At 45.3% G+C, this 26,544-nt stretch overlaps 1 protein-coding gene across 2 annotated transcripts in view; it reads right to left on the bottom strand.

Annotated features, from left to right (window-relative positions):
* RIC1 (RIC1 partner of RAB6A GEF complex) overlaps nt 1-26,544 on the bottom strand; it is a 159,906-nt gene that overhangs the window by 31,406 nt on the left and 101,956 nt on the right. For both annotated transcript variants that reach the window (XM_068136483.2, XM_068136477.2), the window contains exons 15-20: nt 23,239-23,328; nt 17,334-17,494; nt 13,233-13,371; nt 12,984-13,100; nt 12,594-12,815; nt 4,885-5,134 (exon numbers count right to left, since the gene is read on the bottom strand). In XM_068136483.2, coding sequence (XP_067992584.2) covers nt 4,885-5,134; nt 12,594-12,815; nt 12,984-13,100; nt 13,233-13,371; nt 17,334-17,494; nt 23,239-23,328 — 979 coding nt within the window. The remainder of the gene's footprint in view (nt 1-4,884; nt 5,135-12,593; nt 12,816-12,983; nt 13,101-13,232; nt 13,372-17,333; nt 17,495-23,238; nt 23,329-26,544) is intronic.

Genomic DNA, 26,544 nt, shown 5'->3' on the forward strand with positions numbered 1-26,544 from the left:
GTCGAAACTGTATTTATCTTTCGGTGTGTGAAGTTATTGTGTGCAACTTTGGTTGTTTCTCGGTGTTTATCTTTCATAAATTGATCGTCTGTTTGCCGTGTCGCGAGCAAGGCCTTGTACAGTGTGCACTGTACAACCTTGAGGCTTTGTTTTTCTCTCAGTGGTCCGTCGTTTGTGATCCAATAACTTTCGTTCTCTGTATTCCCAGTCTTTTCACCCATAGCCTACTTCCTTGTGTAAATCTCAACTCAAAAAAAAAAAAACATTTCCTTCTCTGTTCTCATTCGTTTATTCATTCTTATTCGTTCGTTCGTTCTTCGACCACGTGTTTCTCCCCCATTTCCCCAGATAGTTTTCACTCATTAACCTTCAATGTTTACACTTTCCCCTCAAGTTATGTATTCCGTCATATTTTATAACACCTTTTTCTTCTTCTTCTTTAAAAGGCTGCTTTCGACTTGCTCACCAAATCAATTCATCCCAAAAAAAATATCCATCTCCTATAGTGCCTTTGTTCTACATTCCCTAAACTCTCCTGCACTCCATCCTCCATCCAGCGTCCTTAAACGTATTTTTAACTCGAAGGTCACAAGAAACTCATTTTGCAATAAATGTTCGTTTCCCATAAATCGTACACTTTCAAAAATCCAATCTCACCCCTCCCCTCCAAATCTTCCCCATAACCCCTCCCCTCCAAATCTTCCCCATCACCCCTCCCCTCCAAATCTTCCCCATCACCCATCCCTTTCAAATCTCCCCCCTTGCCCCCTCCCTCCTAAACTACCCCCTCACCCCTCCCCGCCAAGACGCCCCCTCGCCCCTCCCCTCCTAGAATCCTGCCTCACCCCTCCCCTCCAAATCTCCCCCATATCCCATCCCTTTCAAATCCCTCCCCTTGTCCCTTCCCTCCCAAACTCCCCCCTCACCCCTCCCCTTCAAATCTCCCCACCCTCATTGCTTCTCAATTTCCCCCCGCTCACTCCCCCTCCTCAAAGCGTCCTCCCCGCTTCTTCCCCCTTCAAACTCTCACCTCCATCTCCCCCAACCTTCTGCCTCGCTCTTCCCCCTCCTCAAATAACACCTCATTGTGGCTCACCCAATCACCATCAAACCTTTTGTCCGCCCCATCCTTCCCTTTCTCCGAGCTATTCTGAAATCTCTGACACACCTTCAACAGCTCTCCCTACCTCTTCCACCTCTTCCACATCTTACCCTACCCCTCCTCCCCCCTGTTCTGTATCTGATGCTCCCCCTTCCTCTTCATTAACGGTATGGACCTCAAACATCCGGGGCCTTCGTTCAAACTTAACCGATCTCTCCATACAGGTTGCTTCTGTCAAACCAGACGTGATCTGCTTAACAGAAACTTTCCTCCTTTATGATGTCTCTGATTCCATAGTATCTCTCCCGGGCTACTCCCTCCTCCGGTATGATAGACCTGAGCCTCGTCCTGGAGGCGGGGTTGCTATCTTTATCAAAAACTCTCTTCCTCACTCGCCCTGCACTGCACTCTCTCCACCTCACCCCCAGGAATACCTCTGGCTACGGCTTCCCCTTCGCTCCCACCTCTTGTTCATATGTGTGTTGTACCGTCCACCAAACAGTGATGACTCCATCTACATCTCGCTGTCTGATGATATGGACCAACTTCTATCTACTCATCCCAACTCTCTCTTCCTCATATGTGGTGATTTCAACTGTCATCATGCCAGTTGGCTGGGTGTGGGTACCTCTCTCACCAGCCATGGCTCCTCAGCAAAGGACTTCTGCGACTCACTGGGACTGACACAATCTGTCAATTTCCCGACCCGGATCTCAGTCAACGGAACATCTTCTCTTCTGGACTTGGTTATGACTAACTTCCCTGAAAATGTCTGCTGCTCTTCTTCTGCTCCGATCGGAACATCTGATCATGTCCTTGTTAAAGTGGACATCTCTCTGACCATCCTCAGGGAGCCTGCTCAGCGTCGACGAGTCTGGCATTTCACTCAGGCCAACTGGCACGGTCTTCAAGCAGCCATCAATCATCTGGACTGGTCTCCCATCTCTACCACCTCTGACATCAACTCATCCTGGGAATTCTTCCAAAGTAAATTGCTCTCTCTCATGCACAGATTTATCCCATCTCGTCTTCAGTTGTCATACCCTTCCTCCCGTCCATGGTACACGGAATCTTGTGGTGAGGCTGTTGCCCAGAAACAACTTGCCTTCGTCTCCTGGAAAGCAAATCCAACGGAAGGAAATCTCATTTCCTTTCACAAAGCCCGAAACAAGTGTGTGTCCACCCTCAGGAGAGCCAGGAAACAATATCTCTCCGTTCTCAAGACCGAACTCTCTTATCTGTCTCCCTCTTCCAAATCCTGGTGGCGTCTGGTCAAATCCGTTTCTGGTGTTTGTTCCCCCTCCATCCCCTCCCTTACCTCAAACGGCTACACAGCTGACTCCGCACGTGAAAAAGCTGAATGCCTCAACTCTGTGTTTGCCTCTAAATCTTGTGTCCCAAACCCATCCCTCTCTGTACCCACCATACCCAGTCGTACCCTGCTGCTCCTGGACTCCGTGTCCTTTCCTCCTGACAAGGTGGAAAAGTTTCTGTCAACCCTCGACTCTGATTCTGCAACTGGACCCGACGGCATCAGCCCACGGGTCCTAAAATCCTGCTCTGCTGCTCTATCTCACCCTCTCTCTGTTCTCTTCACCCTCTCTTTTGCTCAAGGTCAACTGCCATCTGCTTGGAAATCAGCCAACATCACCGCTTTGAACAAAAAAGGTGCAAAAACAGATCCTAGCAACTACAGACCAATCAGCCTTCTCCCAATTATCAGCAAAGTCATGGAATCCATCATTGCTTCTGATATGAAATCTTTCCTCTTCTCCAATGGCTTGACCTCTGATCATCAATTTGGTTTCAGACCAGGTCACTCTACTCTGGACATGCTGCTTCTGCTGTCTCAACAATGGATGGAGGTCCTCAATGCCAAACAGGAAATTAGAGCTGTCTCCCTCGACATATCACGTGCCTTCGACACGGTCTGGCACCCCGCTCTGCTCACCAAACTCTCCTCTTTTGGTATCCATGGAAATCTCCATGCATGGCTGGCGGACTTCCTCTCTAGTCGTCGTCAACGTGTGGCCCTGAATGGGTTTCTCTCATCTCCTCTTCCTGTTCAGGCTGGAGTTCCCCAAGGCAGTGTTCTGGGCCCCGTGCTTTTTCTGGTCTTCATCAATGATCTCTCTGACTCTCTCGAAAATCCTCTCTATCTCTTTGCTGATGACTCCACTCTCTGCCGCTCCATTCCTCTTCCCTCAGATCGGCAGTCTGCTGCCTCCTCACTCTCTGAAGACCTGGACAAAATCACAGACTGGTCAAACAAGTGGAACATGTCTTTCAATCCTGACAAATCTCACACTCTTACTATGTCTCTCCGAAAAGATCGACTGGACAACCCTCCCATCTACTTTCTCAACAATCCTCTCCAAGAAGTTCTGTCACTCAAGATTTTGGGTCTCACTATCTGCCATGATCTTTCTTGGGAAAACCACATTTCCAAGCTGGCCTCCAAAGCCAGTCGCCGACTGGGCATCCTCCGTCGTGCGAAGTCCTTCCTCGGCACACCTGAGCTCCTCACCACATACAAGGCTTTCATCCGCAGCTCAATGGAATACTGTTCTCCCCTATGGGCCGGTGCTCCTGCCTCACACCTAGCTCGGCTTCACGCTGTTGAAACCAAAGCTTTCAGAATTATTGGAATCTCCCGCGATGAAGCTATCTCTGAGGGCCTTTCACTCACTCACCGCAGGCAGGTAGGTGGTCTTTCTGTCTTCTACCGACTCCTCTCCGGCCTTGCACCCCCAGCTCTCTCTGTGCTCTGTCCCCCAAATATTCCTACAGGTCGCACAAGATCTGCCAGCAACCCTCTGATGGTTAAACTGCCGAAATCTCGGCTCTCCGCTCACCTTCACTCTTTCATTCCTCTTTTCTCCCGCCTCTGGAACAAACTCCCTCACTCCCTTCAATCCCACTCCTCCCTCCAGGTCTTTAAAACAGCTGTTCACCACCATCTCTTATCTTCCCCCATCCAAAACCTTGATCTTTTCCACCCCCGCTAATTCACCCCAGATCCACCTTGTTTGAAATTCCAACTTCTTTCCTGGAAGTCCTGGCAGTGTCCATATGTTTTATACCTCTCCCACTGCCCCCTTCCCACGCCCCCCCCCCCCCCCAAAGCCCTCGCCCTCTCTCAGATCTCTCGATGTCTCCATGTCTCTCGGTCCCTGCTCTCAAATGTTGTGTTTGTGTCCTTCCCCCTCTCTCCCCATCTTGTCTACCGCTCCCTATGTTATATGTTTTATGTGTCGGTTTGTCTTTCTGTGTGATTAATGTTCGCTCTTTCACGAGCCTCGATATTGTATACAAAAAAAAAAAAAAAAAAAAAAAAAAAAAAATGGTGGAATGTGCTGCAAAAATGGTGGAATGTGCTGCAAAAATGGTGGAATGTGCTGCAAAAATGGTGGAATGTGCTGCAAAAATGGTGGAATCAAAGAAATTATCATTCGCTTTCTCCCCCTCCTCGTATGCCCACCCCATAAAACAGCATTCCCTCCATTATGACTGTTATTTTCTTCCATATTGTCCCCCATTCCGTTAATCTTTCAAAATAGCATTACTTAATGCATCTCCTTCACCACGACTGTTATTTTGGATAAAATAAATAAAACGGTCCCCCGGTCTTTGGAATAAATTAAAGCAACAGAAATCCTTTTTCAGACAAAATTTACACGACCTTTCACTAAACCCGTAGATTCAGTACAGGGCTGCGCAAACCTTGCAGCATTAATGTGATACAGGAATGCAGTTTAGGGAAGCCTTTAAATCATCAATACCTAGGTTTCGTGCAAGCAGTTCCCGGAGTACCGCCGGTAGGAAAAGTTGGAAGGAGCGCTGTGGCAAACAGAAGGGCAGCTGCACCGCAACACCAGTCTTGAGAACCGAGGGCAGCACTGAAGTAAATGTCTCACTTGTCGCTCCAAGTACCAAGCCTTGGCCAGCCAAGACGGCGAGTGGATAAACAACTACAGGAAACGGCAGCATGATCCGCCGGCACATGAGTGTGTGGTGAAACAGTTTTCCAGCCTGCAGGATGAAGTACGCAAAGGGACATAAATAAATAATTAGAGCGTAGTCGATGGCACACCATCGCAAATCCCCACACTTCCCACCTAAAACAATGTTGAAAATGGCACAGCGTTCCACCAGGAATGACCCAATAACAAATTTTGAGTTAAAAAAAATTCCCCGTTTTAACCCCTGTAATCCCAAGTCCACATCCCCTGGGGCATAAACAGAGCGTCAAATCAAAAAGATCGTTTCATATTTCATGTGTCCCCTAATATTGATTGCATATACACCGGTTAATTTTTTTAAAGTTTTAAAATGTGCACAAAATATCTACTTTTTTGTGTGTTTTTTAACCTGTGACATGTCGCAGGTTGACAAGAGCTTTGCGTTGCTGTTGCGGTTCTTGTTGTGGGTCGATTTTTTAAAATGTGCACCCATTGGTCGACAGCTACCGGACCACACCCACAGCGGACGCTTGGATTCCCCCCACGATAGCACGAAACAAAATGACAGTAATCAAGAGTTACATTATGTTATCAAAAGTTTTACACAAATAATTTTAAAAAAAAAATTATATATATACAGTCACGTGAAAAAGTAAGTACACCCCATGTAAAGTTTTGACTTTTTCAACATATTTCAACATACAGCTATTTGATCTTCATTTCAACAATATTTATAGATAAAGGTGATATAATATAACAAATATCATGAAACATTTACATTTTGTCGTCCATTGTATAATTTAAATAAACATAAATGCAAATTTCACATGTGGAAAAAGTAAGTACACCCTTGGCTCTAATAGGTGGTATTGCCCCCTTTGGCAAAAACAACCTCAAGTAGGCGTTTCCTATAACTGTCTACCAGTCTCTGACATCGACTGGGAGAAATTTTTGCCCACTCCTCCATGAAGAATTATTTCAGCTGTGCGATGTTTGAGGGGTTTCTTGCATGCACAGCTCGTTTCAAATCCCCCCACAACATCTCGATGGGATTTGGATCCGGGCTTCGACTTGGCCATTCCAGAACCCTCCATTTCTTTCTTTTCAGCCATTCCTTGGTGGATTTAATGGTATGTTTAGGGTCATTGTCATGTTGCAAGGTCCACCTTCGGTTGAGCTTCAACTTTCCGACACAGGGCCTCACATTATCCTCAAGCACCCTCGGTACAATGAAGAATTCATAGTGAATTCTATGATGGTGAGCTGCCCAGGCCCTGATGCAGCAAAGCTGCCCCAAACCATAATATTTCCACCACCATGTTTTACAGTTGGTATCAAGTTCTTGTGGTCAAATGCTGTCTTTGGTTTTTGCCAAACATGTCTTCTGGTACTGTAGCCAAATAGCTCTACCTTTGACTCATCTGTCCAGAACACATTGTTCCAGAAGTGCTGGTCTTTGCCGAGGTGTTCATTGGCAAACTTTAGTCTTGCCCTGATGTGCTTTCTGGACAGCAAAGGTTTCCTCCTGGCACACCTCCCATGCAGATCAAATTTGTGCAGCCTCTTTCTAATGGTAGACTCATGCACTTTGACATCAACAGTGACAAGAGCTACCTGTAGGTCCCGTGATGACATTCTGGGGGTTCTTAGAGACTTATTTCAGGATCTTGCGGTCTGCTCTCGGGCTGAACTTGCTGGGGCGGCCTGGCCTGAACAAGTTGGCAGTTGTTTGGAATCTTCTCCACTTGTAGATGATCTTCTGGACAGTCGAATGATTGATTTCAAATTGTTTGGAGATCTTTTTAAATCCCTTCACAGACTCATAGGCATCCAAACCTTCTTTCTGAAGGCCTCAGAGAGCTCTTTTGATCTAGGCATGGTGACGCCACACACTTCAACAACAAAGAGCAAACCAAACTAAATATCTGAGGTTTAAATAAGACAGGTTCCTCCAAGATCCTCTCTCACGATCTCTAACATTTGCACCTGATTCTAATTTTAGGTATTTTAAGTAGTGATAAATGTAGGGGTGTACTTACTTTTTCCACATGCGAAATTTGCATTTATGTTTATTTAAATTATACAATGGTCTACAAAATGCAAATGTTTCATGATATTTGTTATACTATATCACCTTCATCTATCAATATTGTTGAAATGAGGATCAAATAGCTGTATGTTGAAAAAGTCAAAACTTTACATGGGGTGTACTTACTTTTTCACGTGACTGTATACATACATACATACATACATACATACATACATACATACATACATACATACATACATACATACATATATATATATATATATATATATATATATATATATATATATATATATATATATATATATATATATATATATAGTTGCGGTTTTGAGAACCCACACAAGTAACAACATTAAAGGTTAAAGGTTGCACCCCATAGATAGGCCACAAGCAACACGTAGGTCACCTTAGGACGGTAGTTATTTCTTAGTATGTGTTTAGGATAAGGCCATTCCCAATAGTTGCATCTGCGTTGCGTAAAACAAATAAGAGTGGCCCCTTTCGTTCATTTTGGCAGCCTCCCTCCAAGCGACGCCATTAAGCGCTGTTCAGTCTGTACCCCATCGCCCCTCCCAGTTTGTTACGCTCCTTGGCCAGCAGCCTTCACTGCCCTTGGACTCGCTCCACCCAGCCCAAAAGCCACGAGGTGAGGCCCGAAAAGGGGGCGGAGCGCAAGGATGGAGGTGCGGCCACGTCAAACAGCCATCAAGGCGGAGCCGGTAAGACCACACCAGCCAATCAGGGCTAAGGTGAGATCGCCTGACAGGGCGTGGATGGGGCTTCCAGAGCGTTCGCTGGCTTGTCTTATAAAAGCGCGCACGCAAAGCCCTTACACAGGACTGTGCGGAGAGGACTGGCCAGAAGAACTTCGTGGTATGAAGAGCGCATTCAGAAGGGCTGGTACGAGAGTTGAATACGAGAGGGAGAGACGCGCTGTGGCAACCAGCTTTACAAAGGGCGAGCGCGCGACACGCATTGTCGAGGACTGCAGCGTGCAGAAGGACCTTGGGGAAGGGGCGCTTGGAGCGATCAGAGTAATACCGGGAGCGCGTGTAAAGGCGCCGGTACACTTATTACGTACGTGGCTAACCGTGCAATAACCACTAGCTTACCGACCTTTCCCCCATCACGATAATTGTCCGCTCGCGCCTACGCTACACTGAGAGCTGCCTGCCGTCCACCATCGTCTGCTGGAACAAGTCGAGGACCGGGACGGGCTGTGGACGCCATCGCCGGACCTTCCACCCTACCTTCTACATCCCCGCGTGAGTCTGCGTCTGAGACCGAGTCTGAGCGCGAACGGGCCCGAGTCCAAGGGAATAGAATAAGACTGTATAAGGCTGCCCTGTGTTCTGCTTCTTCCTCTTTCTTGTACATTCTTTCTTTTCCTCTTCTTTGTACATTGTGAATAAATTGCCTTGTTCTTCCTGCTTTCTTCCTAAATTCGATCGTCCTCGTCTTTTCTCCATTGGGTAAACGTGGCACGATTAGGAACCGCTCTAATCGGGTCTAGTCACTGGTTAACAGCTCGGATCGCGGATTGCTATCCGCTCGGCCTATTCCATCAATATCCGTGATTCGGGCGGGAGTTATTTCCTCGTTTCCGGTCAGCGTTAGTACTTACGTAGTAGCGAATCCCTAGTCCTAAAAACCCTACCTAACACTGCCCAGGAAGGACGTTATAACCCCCAGGATCGCGTCGGCCAGATAAAAAAGACAAGGGGATTAATCCCCCCTTGATAAGGGGAGGGCCGACGTCGGCGATCCGCAACAATATATATATATTGCTAACTGCACTGTCATGGCCATAATGTGGAGTTTTAAAAATAGCGTTACTTGATTTTTGAACGACCCCATATTGGAGTTAAGCAATCTGTGATCATATGACGAATCAGCTCATTCTGATATAACCATGGGGAGGATGACATGGATGAGTTGTGTCAAGTTAAGTTTTCAATAGAGCATTAAATGTGTGTTTCTCAATCAGCTCGTTACTGCACATTGTCGCAGGTTATGACCACAGTGCGGCAATTCTTGTTGTATACATAGTTGAGGCTCTTGGAAGAGCTAGAACAGTGATCAGATCAGGACATAACAGACAAAAACAGGACGCAAAACACGCATGCATGGAAAGAACAAGTTGGACACAGAAGGAGAATCCAAGGAGGGAAAACTGGAAAATTGAAAGGTGGAGAGATTTGAGTGGGGTTAATGAGGGTAGAAAATATCATGGTTTAGGATTGGGAATCATCTGAGATGGTGGTGAACAGCTGTCTTGAAGACCTGGAGGGAAGAATGAGATGTGGTGGAGACAACACAACACAACATGCATTTTAAAGGCCATTTTCCCTACTAGAGCGGGGATTAGCCCATGACAATCTTCTCCATTTTGCCCTATTTTCTGCATCTCTCCTTGTTAACCCCCTTGCCCGCATTTCTTCTTCCACCATCTTTAGCCAAGTCTTTCTCGGTCTTCCCCGTCCTCTACTTCCTTCTACATTCATTTCCATCACTCTTCTCAACCAGTCACTTTCATCCTTCCTCAACACATGACCAAACCATCTCAACCTGTTCCTCTTCACAGCATCAATCATAGGCTCTATTCCCATCATCTTTCGCAATTCATCATTTGTCTTCCTCTCTCTCAACGATACTCCGCACATCCGTCAAACCATTTGCATTTCCACCCTTTCCAACCTTCGTTGCTGCTCTACGTTCATTACCCATGTCTCGCTCCCATAAATCATAACACTTCTCACACATGCAGCATACACCTTTCCCTTCAGCTTCAACGACACTCCCCTCATCATTAGCACGCCACTCAGTTCCCGAAACTTCTTCCATGCACATCTCACTCGAGCAACCACTGCCGAGTCTGATCCACCTTCTCCATTCAGCATGTCTCCGAGGTAGCAAAATGTTTTCACACCTTCCAGCTTCACGCCGTCTCCAAGATCCAACTCAACATTTCCTCCATCTGCAGCTCCCTCTGTGCACACCTTACATTTGAATGTAGCTGCCACACTGGTTAATGACCCTCTCAGACCACTACATTTTTGATGAACCCACTCAGCGCACATTGTACATTGAATGGAGTTCACTCCGACACCCTTCCTACACACAGCACAGGGCCACTTCCCAGTTCTTTCCACCTCACCACATGCTTTACCACTTGCCATCACCTTCGTCTTTCCGATATTCACCTTCAGACCGTTTGTCTCCATACATTCCTTCCACTTGTTCATCTTTTCCTTCAGTCACCTTCACCTTCACCTCAAACTCACCACTGTTCCCGTCCTTCGTCCTTACAGCTGTGCGCGCTCTTTTGTACATTGCCATCACTACTCTGATCAACCATTCCTCCACTCCAAACTGCCAAAGTCTAGGCTCTCTGCTCATCTTCACTCTTTCATTCCCCTTTTCTCCCGCCTCTGGAACAAACTCCCCCACTCCCTTCAATCCCACTCCTCCCTCCAGGTCTTTAAAACAGCTGTTCACCACCATCTCTTATCTTCCCCCATCGAAAACCTTGATCTTTTCTACCCCCGGTAATTCACCCCAGAGTCCTTGCAGTGTTCATATGTTTTAATCCTCTCCCACCTCCCCCCAAGTCCTCCCGATGTCCCTGCTCTCAAATGTTGTGTTTGTGTCCTTCCCCCTCTCTTTTGTGTCCTTCCCCCTCTCTCCCCATCTTGTCTACCGCTCCCCTTGTTTTTTGTGTTTTGTGTGTCGGTTTGTCTTTTTGTGTGATTAATGTTAGCTCTTTCACGAGCCTCGATCTTGTATACAAAAAAAAAAAAAAAAAAAAAAAAAAAAAAGTCCATCCATACTTTCCGCAATCAACACCAGATCATCTGCATACAACAACTCCCAAGGTAAACCCTCCTTTACGTTCTGAGCCAGCACCTCCATCACAGCTACAAATAGTAGTGGACTTAGTACCGACCCCTGATGCACTCCCACCTTCACCTCAAACTCACCACTGTTCCCGTCCTTCGTCCTTACAGCTGTGCGCGCTCTTTTGTATATTGCCATCACTACTCTGATCAACCATTCCTCCACTCCAAACTTCCTCAATGCCCATGTCAATACTTTGCGTGGAACCCTATCGAATGCTTTCTCCAGATCAACAAACCCAAGAAACAACTTCTTCCTCTTCTCCATGTACTTCTCCTGCAACAGCCTCACAATGAAAAGCGCGTCTGTCGTTCCTCTTCCTGGCATAAATCCAAACTGCATTTCGTCGATCTTCACTTTCTTCCTTATCCTCCTCTCCAACACCCTTTCCAATACCTTCATTCCATGCTCCAATAACTTTATCGCTCGGTATGAGCCACACTCCAGAGGGTCACCTTTCCCCTTGTATAGAGGGACGAGGGTACTCAGTTCGCAGTCCACTGGAATGCGGCCTTCTTTCACCACCAGATTACAGATCTCTGTCATTCTCTTCACACCCCAACTTCCTGCTGCCTTCAACATATCTCCCACAACTCCCGTCGGCACTCCCGCTTTTCTGCCCTTCATTGCTTTTATCGCTTCCTCAACTTCCTTCTCAATTATCTTCTCTGCCGGTCCTAAAACTGGGTTACTCTCTATGTTGCCATCCCATTCATTCTCTGTATTCAACAGCATTTCCATATATCTTTTCCATCTTCCTTTAATTCCATCTGGGTCCACAACGATTTGTCCCACTTCATCCTTCAAGCAACTCACCCCCATCACATCACACCTCTCTTTCGCTATCTGCTTTGCAATCCTGAATACTGCTTTCTGACCCTCTTCCGAATCCAAGCGTTCTCCGAACATTTTCCTACATGCCTCCTGCGCCTTTGCTACCTCTTTCTTTGCAGCCTTCCTGGCTGCCTTATAACTTTTATGCTCTGCTGTTTCTGCTCCCGTACCCTTCGCCTTCTGCCACTCCTTGAACTTCTTCCTCTTCTCGTCAATCCTCTTTCCAACTTCATCATCCCACCACCATGTTTCCGAGTGCCTCGGTGGTCCTTTTGTCCATCCACATACCTCACCTGGTGGAGGTGAGCAGTAATCCTGGATTTAGGTAGTTTCACCAGAAAGAGGTTAATGGTGGATGGTGTAAGCCCTGCATAAACCTGGAGAGGACAAAGCATGGAAAAAGCAGAGGATGAAAGACCAGAAAGGAGGAATTTTTTGGTGTTTTCCGTTTTTGACCCCACCTTGGGGGGCAGAACCAAAAATGATCATGCTCTTGCACTCTCCATGTGGTGATCTCCATGACTCCATGATCTTGACTCTCCATGTGGTGATCATAACAACTAAGTTTGGTAATTTCTGCCCAACCATTTAGGAGCAGATAGTGTGATGAACGGACGGACAGACGGACAGAAAGACGGAGCGCGTTTTTTTTTTTTTTTCAAAAAGTGTGGGGTGAAATAAAACTAGGTTTCTTGTAGCGCACAATTTTGGCTACAAAATACAAGCTGATAGCACATAAATCTCATACCTCCAGCTGGCATGGTTTGAGTCTCTGGATATCCCCACCAGGTATTAGAGGAAGCCAGACTTTCATTCCTCCCTGGCCACAGCCCAACCACAAGACCTGAGGCCCGGCACTCTCAGCTGGCTCTTTGTGGCCTCCTGTGTCCCACAACACCTGTCCGGGCCTGCCAGTTGTCCACAACGCTTCCACACAATCTGCTAACACCACAGGACTGCAGAAAGCATGCTGGGTAGGAAAAGGGATGCACAATGCATTCCAACAAGAGATATAAAATAACACAAAAGGTTTCATTTTTAATCAACAATGGTAGGGTCAAAGGAAAAAATAATAATAATAATTAAGCAGCTCCCGATTATGTGACAAAAAAGCACCTTGCTTTGCAAGGACACTCACTTGTTTACGACAACGAGAGCCATTCTCAGAATCTAATGGCTGAGGGCCAGAGCGATCACGCTGCAGCATCACCAACTGGCCAGCTAGGTTCAGCAGTAAGCTCTCACCAACAGATGCCTGTAATATCAGTCACCAAAATGTAACAGATTAGAGAGCAGAAAACAAATCAAGAAGCAAATGGTATCCAGGGACACTTTGGGAGGCAAAGATAATCAGGTGTTGGTGGTGTTGCCTCTGCATGGAGTTCACCTGCATGGCTGGCCGGGAACCGAGGCCTGGTTCAGCACGCATGTTGCCCAGCATTACCGACACAACGAGGCTGGAGTGCGCCACACACCCTACAAGCGACACTCGCTGCAAGGGTCGCACACAGGCCTGGGGGCCAAGCCTAAGTGAAATGATAGATTATGGCAATAAAATGGGAGAGAAAAGTTTGATGCAGACCAAGACTTTTTTGGTTGCAGCTTAAAGATGGGAAAATTATTTTAAGCCTCGACATTTGGTTCACAACTGCTTTGCTTTATATCTCTGGACATTATACCACCTCTGTTCTTCTTCTTGTTCATTAATGGCCGCAATTAACACGTTATTGTGGTATTGGCCATGAGAAGCTTGGCCTGAGTCTTTCACAAACAACTGGCAGGCCTGACATCAGACGAAGGTTAGGGTAGGAATTTGGCTATGGTGCCGTCGATAGTTTGCCCCCCCCTTCGAAAAGACACCATGGAATACTTATCGCCCACCAACTAATGCCGATAACGACAACAACAACAACAACAACAACAACAACAGGCATTTTAAGGTCATTTTCCCTGCAAGAGCGGGGGTTAGCCTTGTGGTCCCCATGACAATCTTCTCCATTTTGCCCGATTTTCTGCATCTCCCCTTGTTAACCCCCTTGCCCGCATTTCTTCTTCGACCATCTTTAGCCAAGTCTTTCTCGGTCTTCCCCGTCTTCTACTTCCTTCTACATTCATTTCCATCACTCTTCTCAACCGGTCACTTTCATCTTTCCTCAACACATGACCAAACCATCTCAAACTGTTTCTCTTCACAGCATCCATCACAGGCTTTATTCCCATCATCTTTCGCAATTCATCATTTGTCTTCCTCTCTCTCAACGATACTCCACACATCCACCGAACCATTCGCATTTCCACCCTTTCCAGCCCTCGTTGCTGCTCTACATTCATTACCCATGTCTCGCTCCCATAAATCATAACACTTCTCACACATGCAGCATACACCTTTCCCTTCAGCTTCAACGACACTCCCCTCCTCATCAGCACGCCACTCAGTTCCCAAAAATTCTTCCATGCACATCTCACTCTAGCAACAGTTGCCGAGTCTGATCCACCTTCTCCATTCAGCATGTCTCCTCGGTAACAAAATGTTTTCACACCTTCCAGCTTCACGCCGTCTCCAAGATCGAACTCAAAATTTCCTCCATCTGCAGCTCCCTCTGTGCACACCTTACACTTGAATGTAGCTGCCACACTAGTTAATGACCCTCTCAAACCACTACATTTTTGATGAACCCACTCAGCGCACATTGTACATTGAATGGAATTCACTCTGACACCCTTCCTGCACACAGCAAACGGCCACTTCCCAGTTCTTTCCACCTCACCACATGCTTTACCACTTGCCATCACCTTCGTTTTTCCGATATTCACCTTCAGACCTTTTGTCTCCATACATTCCTTCCACTTGTTCATCTTCTCCTTCAGTCCATCCATACTTTCTGCAATCAACACCAGATCATCTGCATACAACAACTCCCACGGTAAACCCTCTTTTACGTTCCGAGCCAGCACCTCCATCACAGCTACAAATAGTAGTGGACTTAGTACCGACCCCTGATGCACTCCCACCTTCACCTCAAACTCACCACTGTTCCCGTCCTTCGTCCTTACAGCTGTGCGCGATCTTTTGTGCATTGCCATCACAACTCTGATCAACCATTCCTACACTCCTAACTTCCTCAATGCCCATGTCACTACTTCACGTGGAACCCCATCGAATGCTTTCTCCAGATCAACAAACCCAAGAAACAACTTCTTCCTCTTCTCCATGTACTTCTCCTGCAACTACCTCACAATAAAAGCGCAGTCGTTCCTCTTCCTGGCATAAATCCAAACTGCATTTCGTCAATCTTCACTTTCTTCCTTATCCTCCTCTCCAACACCCTTTCCACTCCCTTCATTCCACGCTCCAATAACTTTATCGCTCGATACGAGCCACAGTCCAGAGGGTCACCTTTCCCCTTGTATAGAGGGACGAGGGTACTCAGTTCCCAACCCACTGGAATGCGGCCTTCTTTCACCACCAGATTGCAGATCTCTGTCATTCTCTTCACACCCCAATTTCCCGCTGCCTTCAACATATCTCCCACAACTCCCGTCGGCCCTCCCGATTTTCTACACTTCATTGCTTTTATCGCTTCCTCAACTTCCTTCTCGGTTCTCGGTCCCATTCATTCTCTGCATTCAACAGTATTTCCATATATCTCTTCCATCTTCATTTAATTCCATCTGGGTCCACAACGATTTGTCCCACTTCATCCTTCAACCAACTCACCCCCATCACATCACATCTCTCTTTCGCTATCTGCTTTGCAATCCTGAATACCGCTCTCTGACCCTCTTCCAAATCCAAGCGTTCTCCGAACATTTTCCGACATGCCTCCTGCACCTTTGCTACCTCTTTCTTTGCAGCCTTGCCTTATAACTTTCATGCTCTGCCTTTTCTGCCCCCATACCCTTCGCTTTCTGCCACTCCTTGAACTTCTTCCTCTTCTCGTCAATCTTCTTTCCAACTTCATAATCCCACCACCATGTTTCCGAGTGCCTCGGTGGTCCTTTTGTCCATCCACATACCTCACCAACGGCTCCCAACAGACTATCTTTCATTGACATCCAACTACTTTCAAGCTCAACCACATCATCCTCTACCACACTCAGCCTCTCTTTTAATGCCTCCCTCACTGTCACCTCTTTCAACCTCCACACCTTCATTCTCGGTTGGTACTTCACCCTGCCGAGCTCTCCTCGCACCTTTCACCCTTATGTCGCAGACAACCAAGTGGTGCTGTGAAACAGCCTCCTCCCCCGGGATCACCTTTGTGTCCGGAGGTGCCCCCTATCTCGGCTATGCACCAGCAGGTAGTCAACGGTTGTCGTCGACCCACCTGACGTGTATGTAACAAGCTTATTATCCTCTTTCTGGAACTGAGTATTACAAATCAACAAATCAGCTCCATCAGCAAACTCCAAAATCCTTTCACCTTCTCCATTTCTCACACCATATCCGTAACCCCCATGAACACCCTCAAAACCGTCCATACTCTATACATTCATTACACACGTACATAAATTAGAAGACGATGGAGACATTGACATGCGACATCTGGGTTCCCAGCATGAGGACTTGGCCAGCATTCAGATGGGAATCAATGTCAAACAAATCGTAAACTAGAACGGCACTCGGTAGAGCGCATACCTCCGCCAGGCTGAACGGTTTACGTTTTGTACCCCACTGATAGGCCGGATCTGGATTCGGACCTGAACCAAAATCTAATCGGCTTGTTCTCGTCACCGAACCAACTCATTCACCAAGTTTTGGCATAACTCATCCATAACCTTTTCAAACATCATGCTAAACATCATATCGCTTTTCACCCGATCTCTCAATGGTGAAGAATCACTTAAGAATTAAACAATTCTCGTATCCGAATCCATATTCAGATCTTCACCAAAATCGAATCGATTCGGTCTTTTCTCACACACAAACTCTCCACCTTTTCTACTACCCGAAAGAAATTTCAACTACCGGAACCAGATCCGGATCTTCACCAAAATCTAATAATTCCGTCTTTGTCACATATGCTACCTCTCTGCCAAATTTCGTCCGAATCCGTCCACAACTTTTTGAGATATCTTGTTTGCAGACAAACAGACAAACAGACAGGGGTGAAAACATAACCTCCATCCACCTTCGGTGGTGGAGGTAAAAATAAATTAAAGCAGCAAGAATTTTCTGCCTGAAAAAGACAAATCCAACTGGTGTTCAAATTCACAAAAATGAACGAATGAACTAATGAACAAATGAGGCTAACCCCCGCTCTAACAGGGAAAATGGCCTTAAAATGCATGTTGTTGTTGTTGTTCAAATTCACAAAAATAAAATCAGAATTTTTTTTTACTCTACATAGACCCTCTTTATTTAAAGCCTTAATATTGTGCAATTGAAAAAACAAAACAAGGTATTTAAAAGCTGGACATCCAAAATCTGGGAGAATTCCCCCACTTAACTTACCAAACACAAAGCAAATTCAGTTTCACAGCTCACCCTTCTTCCTTTTGTTCCACAGCATAGAGTTCAACACAGCGGTCAGACAAGAAGACCAGCAGTTGGTCTTGGAAAACGTTAAGCAGTAGAGCGGACGCCGGGAGCTTGCAAATGTGTGCATGAGCGTTGTCAAGATTTGAGGAACGAGGATAAATTCGTAACTGTGGCAACATCACCTTCAACTTAAGTGGAAGCAAGCCGAACCATAACATGTTACGATGAAGATAAAGTACGAATAATTTGTTTTTCCCAAACAACCCCAGTAATTATTTAAACTCTGATGGATACCCAGGTTATGTACAGACTGTAAAACAACACTGGTGATTAAACTGAGAAATGAACTGAAAGGGATGATGTGGATGGGGAAACTAATAGAATCAAGGTTTAATCAATTCACTCTTTGCAATAAACGTTTCTGAAGTTAATTGATGAATGGCTTGATGCTGACACTATGATCTGAAAACTTATGAACAAGCATCATCTTGCGACTCACTTGTCAATGAACCCCTGAACATAAATCAAACTATAATATGCATGTAATAAATAATAATAATAATCATAATAATAAATAAACTATATATATATATAGTTTATTTATTATTATGCGACAATAATAAATTGTACAAATATATATACAAAGATTTGCGGTTGGGAGTAAATCCAAATGACTCCATGGTAAGATCTCCAACCTTTAATTGAACAAACAATGACAACGTTTCGATTAACAACATGTGACAAAGCCACACGCCTCCGTTAATCTTCCTCAAGAGTGATAAAATCATCTCAACATCTCCTTATATGCAAAGTGGGCGGGGTATATGCAAAGTGGGGTGGGCAAAGCTGGACAGCCAATGAAACCATATCACACCGCTCTCGTGAACTGAGAACGTTACTGACCAAATTCAAAAATCAACCGCATATTAACGGTTCAAATTAATCCTGTAAGCAATGCTGGATTATAACTCAAGTGTTTAGAAAATCAGGAACAATCATTACATTTAATTAAAAGTTAAACTTGTAAACAATTAAATTGTAAATTAAATTAAAACTGTAAATATATTAAAGCAAAATTTTTTAAGATAAAATAAAATTGCCATAATATCAAGATCATCACATGTGGCCCTATGCGGTAAAGGGGGAATGCAGGAAGGAGGAGGGGTTATAGGGAGGGATAAAATGGGGGGGGGGGGACCAGAGGGGGTGGAAGCGGAGGGGGGGGGGGGTTTGGGAGAGGGGGCAAATTGTCCGAATAAAAACCTTGTGTGACATATTATGTGGACTCGTTGTTCAAAGTACGGAATGCCTGCTTCGTTTACACAAGAGTGGGTCAAACGCTACGGTTAAGTCAACTACCTCTTGTGTGATCGAGGTAACAGTTTCTTCTGTGTGCCAAGCCTCCAAAACACGTCTTCTGTTTCTGTTGGGTGTGGAACCCAAAATATTAACCCTATCCCATAAAGGTGTGTGGCCTTCCTTAAGGCCGTGTTTGGCAATAGCAGATCTGCTGGGATAATTACATTCAAATGCTTTTTGGTGTTCAGCAATACGTTGACCTAAGGTTCTCCCGGTTTCACCCACATACTCAGCTCCACAACCACAGGGCACTACGTATACCACCCCTGACCTATCCTTCCTCGGAAGCTTGTCCTTGACCCTCATAAGGGCTTGTTGAAGGGTGAAAACCGGTGTGAAACTAACCCTCACTCCTGCCGATTTCAAAATTCTGCCGACCCTCTGTGAAACCCCCGGTACAAAAGGCAGAACACACAAACCCTTTGGTTATTCTCTCGGTCTCAGCCTGTTGTGTGGGGAAGCCCTTATCGTTTTCCTGTTGGGTAGCAAGCTGTCAGGATAACCATTTGCCCTTAACACATTTTGAAGATGGTCCACCTCACTCATCTTGTCTTCAAAGGTAGATGGTAAATCACGTGCTCTTTTTGAGAGGGTGTGCATCACCGATCTTTTGTGTTCCATTGGATGGCAAGAATTGAAATCAAGGTAGCGATCAGTGTGTGTTGGTTTTCTGTACACCGTTACCTTTAAGGCTCCTTTGGGATCCCTTGCTACGAGTGTATCCAGGAAGGGAAAGGCTCCATTTTTCTCCTCTTCAATGGTGAAATTAATGGAGGAAAAAGTTTTATTTATGGTCTCGTGTATGATGCCCACCTCATCAGAGTGACAGATGACAAATGTGTCATCCACATACCGGAACCAAACACGTGGTTGCACTAACAGTGGACTGAACAGAGTTATGAGGGGAGGACTGAACAGAGTTGAGTTATGAGGAGAGAGAGGGCTTGATCACAGTTACGAGGAAGACCTGCGCTGAGAGAGATCCCGAAGTATCGAGTCGAGAGTTTGACAATGTTTAACTTTTTATTAAATGTCATGATTGTTCCAGATTTTCTAAACACTTGAGTTATAATCCAGCATTGCTTACAGGATTAATTTGAACCGTTAATATGCGGTTGATTTTTGAATTTGGTCAGTAACGTCTCCGTTCACGAGAGCGGTGTGATACGGTTTCATTGGCTGTCCAGCTTTGCCCACCCCACTTTGCATATACCCCCCCACTTTGCATATAAGGGGATGTTGAGATGCTTTTATCACTCTTGAGGAAGATTAACGGAGGCGTGTGGCTTTGTCACATGTTGTTAATCGAAACGTTGAGTCATTGTTTGTTCAATTAAAGGTTGGAGATCTTACCATGGAGTGAATGAATGATCGTTTTAAGGCCATTTTCCCCGCTAGAGCGGGGGTTAGCCTGGCGGGCCCCATGACAATCATGGTTCCCTGTTTAGAGGCAATGTTTTTATGGCCGGATGCCCTTCCTGACACCAACCCTTGGTCGCCTCGTACAATGCGCAGGGATACGGTGTACCTATTCTAAACCGGGGTACACACCGTGATCATTCGTCATATATATATATTTATAATATATATATTTATTATAATATATATATTTAAATATATATATATATGTTGTTGCGGTTTTGAGAACCCACACAGGTAACATCATTAAAGGTTAAAGGTTGCACCCCATAGATAGGCCACAAGCAACACGTAGGTCAACTTACGACGTTAGTTATTTCTTAGTATGTGTTTAGGATAAGGCCATTCCCAATAGTCGCATCTGCGTTGTGTAAAACAAATAAGAGTAGGCCCCGTTCGTCCATTTTGCAGCCTCCCTTCAATCGACGCCATTAAGCGCTATCCTGTCTGTACTCCATCGCCCTTGCAGTTTGTTACGCTTCCTTTGCCAGCAGCGTTCGCTGCCGCTGGGCTTCCGCTCAAACCAGCCCAAAAGCCACGAGGTAAGGCCCGAAAAGGGGGGCAGAGCGCAAGGGTGGGGGTGTGGCCACGTCAAGCAGCCATCAAGGCGGAGCCGGTAAGCCCTCACCAGCCAATCAGGGCTGAGGGAACATCGCCTGACAGGGTGTGGCTGGAGATTCCAGAGGGTTCGCTGGGCGTGGCAATATAACCCCTTGCGTGAGGCCCCCACCTCAGTTATGAGGAGGGCAGTGACAAGTTACGAGCCTGGAACAGAGTTGAGTTATGAGGAGAGAGAGGGCTTGATCACAGTTACGAGGAGGACCTGCGCTGAGAGAGATCCCGAAGTATCGAGTCGAGAGTTGAGTTACGGGAGAGACGCCTGAGTAGTTACGAGAGGGAGAGACGCGCGGTGACAAGCCTTGATTGATTGATTGCGCTTTACAAATGGCGGGCGCGCGGCACGCATTGCAGAGGACTGCAGCGTCAAGAAGGACCTTGGGGAAGTGGCGCATCGTTCGCAACACTACCGGGAGCGCGTATAAAGGCGCCGGTACAAGTATTACGTACGATATATAATCGCCAGGTTACCGATCCCCCGAGATATAATTGTCCGCTCACACCTACGCCACGCGGAGAGCTGCCGGCCGTCTTCCACCATCTGCACGGTACGAGTCGGGGACCGGACGAGCTGTGGACCCTTGGACCCTCAACACCACCATCTACAAACCCCGTGTGAGTGACCCTGAGAGTGAGTCTGAGAGTGAACGGGCCCGTGTCCAGGAATAAGTATATAAGGCTGCCCTGTGTACCTGCTTCTTCCTCTTCCCTGTACATTCTTTTTTCTCTTCCTCTTCTAATTGTACAAAGTGTGAATAAATTTCCTGTTCTTCCTGGTTTCCTCTTCATCCGATCGTTTTAGTCATTTCCTCCATTGGGTAAGCGTGGCACGATTAAGAGCCGCTCGAATCGGGTTTAGTACCTGTTAAAGGCCCGAATCGCGGCTCGCTTCGCTCGGCGTGTCCACTAACGCCGTGGTTCGGGCGGGAGTTATTTCCTCGTTTCTGGTCAGCGTTAGTACTTAGGTAATAGGACTAATTCGACCAACAACCCTATTTAACGCTGCCCGGGAAGGACGTTATAGCCCCCGGGATCGCGTCGGCCAGTAAAAGGACAAGGGGATTAATCCCCCCTTGATAAGGGGAAGGCCGACATTGGAGATCCGCAACAATATATATGAATTAAATATATATATATTCATATATATACATTTAAAAATAAAAAATATAAAAAAGCCTGGTGTTGGCTAAGCGGTTAGGGCGCAGGTTTAGGATCCAAGGATCCTGGGTTTGAATCCCGGTCAATCGTTGAATTAACGCCAGGGGGGGTCGACTCAGCCTGTCATCCTTCCGAGGTCAGGAAATTGAGTACCAGTTCACTGGTAATTCCCTGTGTGTCACAAGAGGCAACTAACAGGTTTGTGGCAGGAAGGGCATCCGGCCATGAAACATTGCTCCAAACAGGGAACTCGGCTTCCATATCGGCTCAATTCCCATATCGACCTCTCACCTCGTAACTCCTCATCCACAGCCGCGCCAATACCTGCCTGTTGTTTTGTTGGGATTTGTCGACCTTTGTTGGGATACCAGCACGATTTCAACCTTCACCGCGTTGGGATTTGTGCACGGACTTTGGGGAATGTTACATTCCACTCACGTTTGGCGTGTCGTAAGTTAGGGATGTTTTGAGATGAGATGCTTTGAGATGCTTTTGAGATGCAATGCTTTGAGAGCATTGGGGAATGATGGTACCATCATATGTATGGTTCATTTGATGCAAGTGACATTTTCATTGTACTTTCTTTCATAGTGTTGTTTTTGTGTATGTGAGAGTTCTGAATACAATGACTTGTTTTGTTTTACAATTGCATTGGTGTGGTTCTACCATGGTTTATTAGAACACTCAAAATAACAAATCTTTCTGCCGCATTCCCTCTTGAGACTCTGAGGTGCACCGTAACCCCGATTTCTGTTTGTATATATATATATATATATATATATATATATATATATATATATATATATATATATATATCTCTGTCAGTTGATTGTTTGTTTGCCATTTGTATTACAGTGTACAAGAAGGTAGAAATAAATGAATGACATGTTTATCTAACCATTTATTCGGACGAAAATTATTACGGAAGTGTACCAAGCTGTTTTACTTGCAATTTTCAAAGTGCCCTCCCTCGTGATCGATGCACAATTGCAGCCGAGCAGGCACAGAGTGGCACACACGCTTGCAGAGTTCGATATCAATTTCCTCAAACTTTGCAGTGATTTGAGCCTTCAATTCCTGAATGGTACGAGGCTTTTCACGATAAACAGGGTCTTTCATGAGCCCCCAAAGAAAGAAAAGTAGCACCCGAGGCTGTGGCTGTTTGTCTCGTCTAGCAGTCCAGTGTTGTGTCTCGTGTGTTCGTCTGTATGCCCATATGTGTTAGATTTGTGTTGCTGCTCCACTACCTGCCTTAGATCTGGTAACAAAAAAAATAACGCCTTCAAATTTCTTCCACCCCCCTCAATGCCCCACCAAATCTCATTCATAGATATTAGCAATTAATCATGGTGCTTACTTCTTCCTGGTTTTCTAGAAGATTGTGGCACGTAGCCACGATAAAGTCCTTCCACCAAACTAAGCCACCAGTTACAACCATGGTTTGCTCCTGCAATGACAGAAATGATGGTGGCCTTAAGAACAGCATCCTTACAGGAAACATTCCACAGGTCCCATTCAGCCACACACTATGTTGTTCAAATGTGATCATCGGAACACAATGAATCAATCATAATCTGTCCCAGGGAGATTTTCCTCCTGTTTGCAGCAATCCAGTCCTTCACCTTTTCAATCCCTACGAAGTATTCACATGGTCATCAGAGCATTTGATTAAATAAATAACAAACCTGTGTTTTCCCATTGGCCTACATAATATTATAAGGATTCTTTGATGTTTCCAAAAGAAAAATTATATCATATCGTCAATTAGCTTTTCACAGACTTGACAATCTTGGCACAAAAAAATAATTTATTCAGGTAGACCATGAGCCCGTCCAAAAATTGCTACCATGAGAGGGCACCAAACTTTGGTTGTTTTATCTTATTTATATACCCATCGACATAACAAAACAGCATGATGGACTTCTCAGTAGGGTAGCATGTGGGGGTTACCCCATTGGGACATAATCCACAGGCACGGGACCAGTGGGGCTATTGATTGTATGGGCGTGGCGTGCGCTCGGTTGTTGGAGCCACGCCCCCTTAAGGGTGAGTTGTGTTATAAAAGATGCGTGAGTTCCGGTATGAGTTCTGTTGGAATAAAGGAGCTTTGATCAAGCCACGAAGTGTCTCGCCCTTTCGTTATCCGCAACTCCTACAAGCTCAAGTTTTTTATTAGACTTTGAAGGTTTCACGATTTTTGGCCAAGCGGTGCCTAATTTCTTAGAATGTTTTCAATAAAAAAAATTTTTAAATGGTAATATGAGTTGTTTTTCATGATGTGGATGTAATCAATGTATGATTGGTTGATCAAACTGGTTCTCTCTCACAATGTTGATCATTTTAAAAGCACTTAATACAGTCCCGAAGGCGTTGGATAGGCATTGACGGAGGTCAACTTTGAATAAAATTGTGATAGGATATAAGGATGATGAAAATCATAGTGATCCAATTGTTAACAATATGAACATCATCCTATTAAATGTTAATTAAGTGGTATTTACATTATTTAAGACATTACTCATATTAATCCATACAGCATTATTCATCAATACATGTCGTGTTTACTGACATGCTGTCTTCCGAGAGCGACAAGATGACGGGAGGGAGCTCAGATTCGCAACACTTCTCGTTTGATGATGCTGGGTATGATTAATCTCTTTATTCCCTTTACACTATTTAAGTTCAATTTGATAAGTATATTTCTCTGATTACTTAAGATTTTAATATATTTCAATTTGCCATAGTAATTGATTTCGAAAGCAGACAGCACTACTATAACTGACACTGAATGTACCAATATATGCATGAAATGTTATCATGGTTATTTCTCAAATTGGTAATTAAAATGCTGTATACTGTATCTTTACAGGTGAATAGATAATGGATGAAACTCGGAAGCCAGCCAAGAGGCCTCATCTTGAGGAGAGGACCTGCATCATTTGTTCAGTGAAAGCGCCACTCAGTGAAGTCACCAAACCAAAGGATCTGCAGTCCATAGAAGCGCTACAGAATGCTGCCAGGATAAAAGACTTTGATGCCATCCTTAATATCTGTGCCGATGAATATGACTCAAAACTATGGTATCATAGGAACTGCCGTTCGTCTTTTACACACAAGAAAACACTCGCTAGCTTTTCCTCAAAAGAAGACTCTTCTGCTGCCAGAGATCCGCGGACACCCAGGCGTGATGGCCCTAGTTCATCTCGTGTTATGGATCAAATTTGTATTTTCTGTGACAAGAAAACCAAATACATCACAGGATTCAAAACCCGTGAGCCACTCATGCAGTCTTTGGAGCTCCGCTCTGATGACAAGGTTCAACAAGCAGCCGTTCGAAAATCTGACAACAAAATTCTTGCCATACATTCACGAGAACTAGTGGCAGCAGAAGCCCACTACCATAAGACTTGTTACAGAAATTACACGAGGGATGAGAAGCCCAAAGTTGTGACTGCTGGTATGCCAGACGAAGATGTGGCCTATCAAGAAGCAGAACAAGAATCGTATATGATGCTATTCAAGTACATAAGGGACACTATGTTCATTGATCCTCAGGCGGTTCGACTGACTGTCCTAACTGAGAAACTTGTAGAATTCATGAGAATCTATGGCTACCATGATGTGAAGAAACAGACCAAAAATCATATTCGGCGTAAGCTAGATGCAGAATTCTGTGAGTCTCTCCACTTCATCAGTGAGGCAAATGGTAGGATTCTTGTATATCCTGACAATTTATCAGTTGCACAAGCTGTTAGAGACAATGCCATACTCAAGGATAAGGTTCAGGAACTGGAGTCCACACACGACATTAAACATATCATTAACCAATCGGCAGTCCACATCAGAGGCCAAATCAAATCCATGCCAAAGATGCCATGGCCCCCAAAACCTGATGAACTGAATGCAGATTATGTAAAGCTGCCTGAATCGTTACTCTTGTTTCTAAAAAACCTTCTCATGGGCGACTCGGCAGAAGGAACACCACGACTCCAGAGGGAGATACACTCTCTTGGTCAAGATTGTGTGTATGCTGTAAGTGGAAGGGTGACAATTCCTGCCAAGCACATATTGTTGCCATGGGGAGTCAAATCGCTGACTGGGAACGTGGAACTTATCCGAGTTTTGAACCGATTGGGGCACAGTATATCATATTCAAAGCTCGAAGAGCTGGATACTGCTCTTTGTCTCCAAAAACTGGCGCAGGAAGCTGACAAGAGAGTGATCTTGCCATCAATCAGTCACCCCTGTGTCCCTACTGCTTTGGCATTTGACAATATTGATCGACTAGAGGAAACACTGAGTGGTGGAGGAACATCCCACAGGGTGAACGGCATCATTGTTCAACCACAGGTTTCCACTGCCAGATTGCCTGAGAAAGAAGTGCCTGTTGTCAGCAAGAATTCAGCATTCAGTGGACGAGGAAAATTAGCTGCTCTGAAACTTCTGAAGGAGAATGTCCAGTTCCAAGCAGCTTTCACAAAACTGGGGCAAGATTGGACATTGTCTGCAGAATTACTGGCGTATCTGGAGATGTTCACCTGTCGTCTTTACGTGGCACAGACAGAGATCGCACACATCAATGAAATTGAAATGCGTTACCAATTATTTAGAATCAAGAACGGAAACGTAGACTCTTCACAGTTGCCTCCATGCATGGATTCCC

Source organism: Myxine glutinosa, chromosome 1 (genome assembly GCF_964187855.1).
Source record: "Myxine glutinosa chromosome 1, kmMyxGlut1.1, whole genome shotgun sequence".
NCBI lineage: Eukaryota > Metazoa > Chordata > Myxini > Myxiniformes > Myxinidae > Myxine > Myxine glutinosa.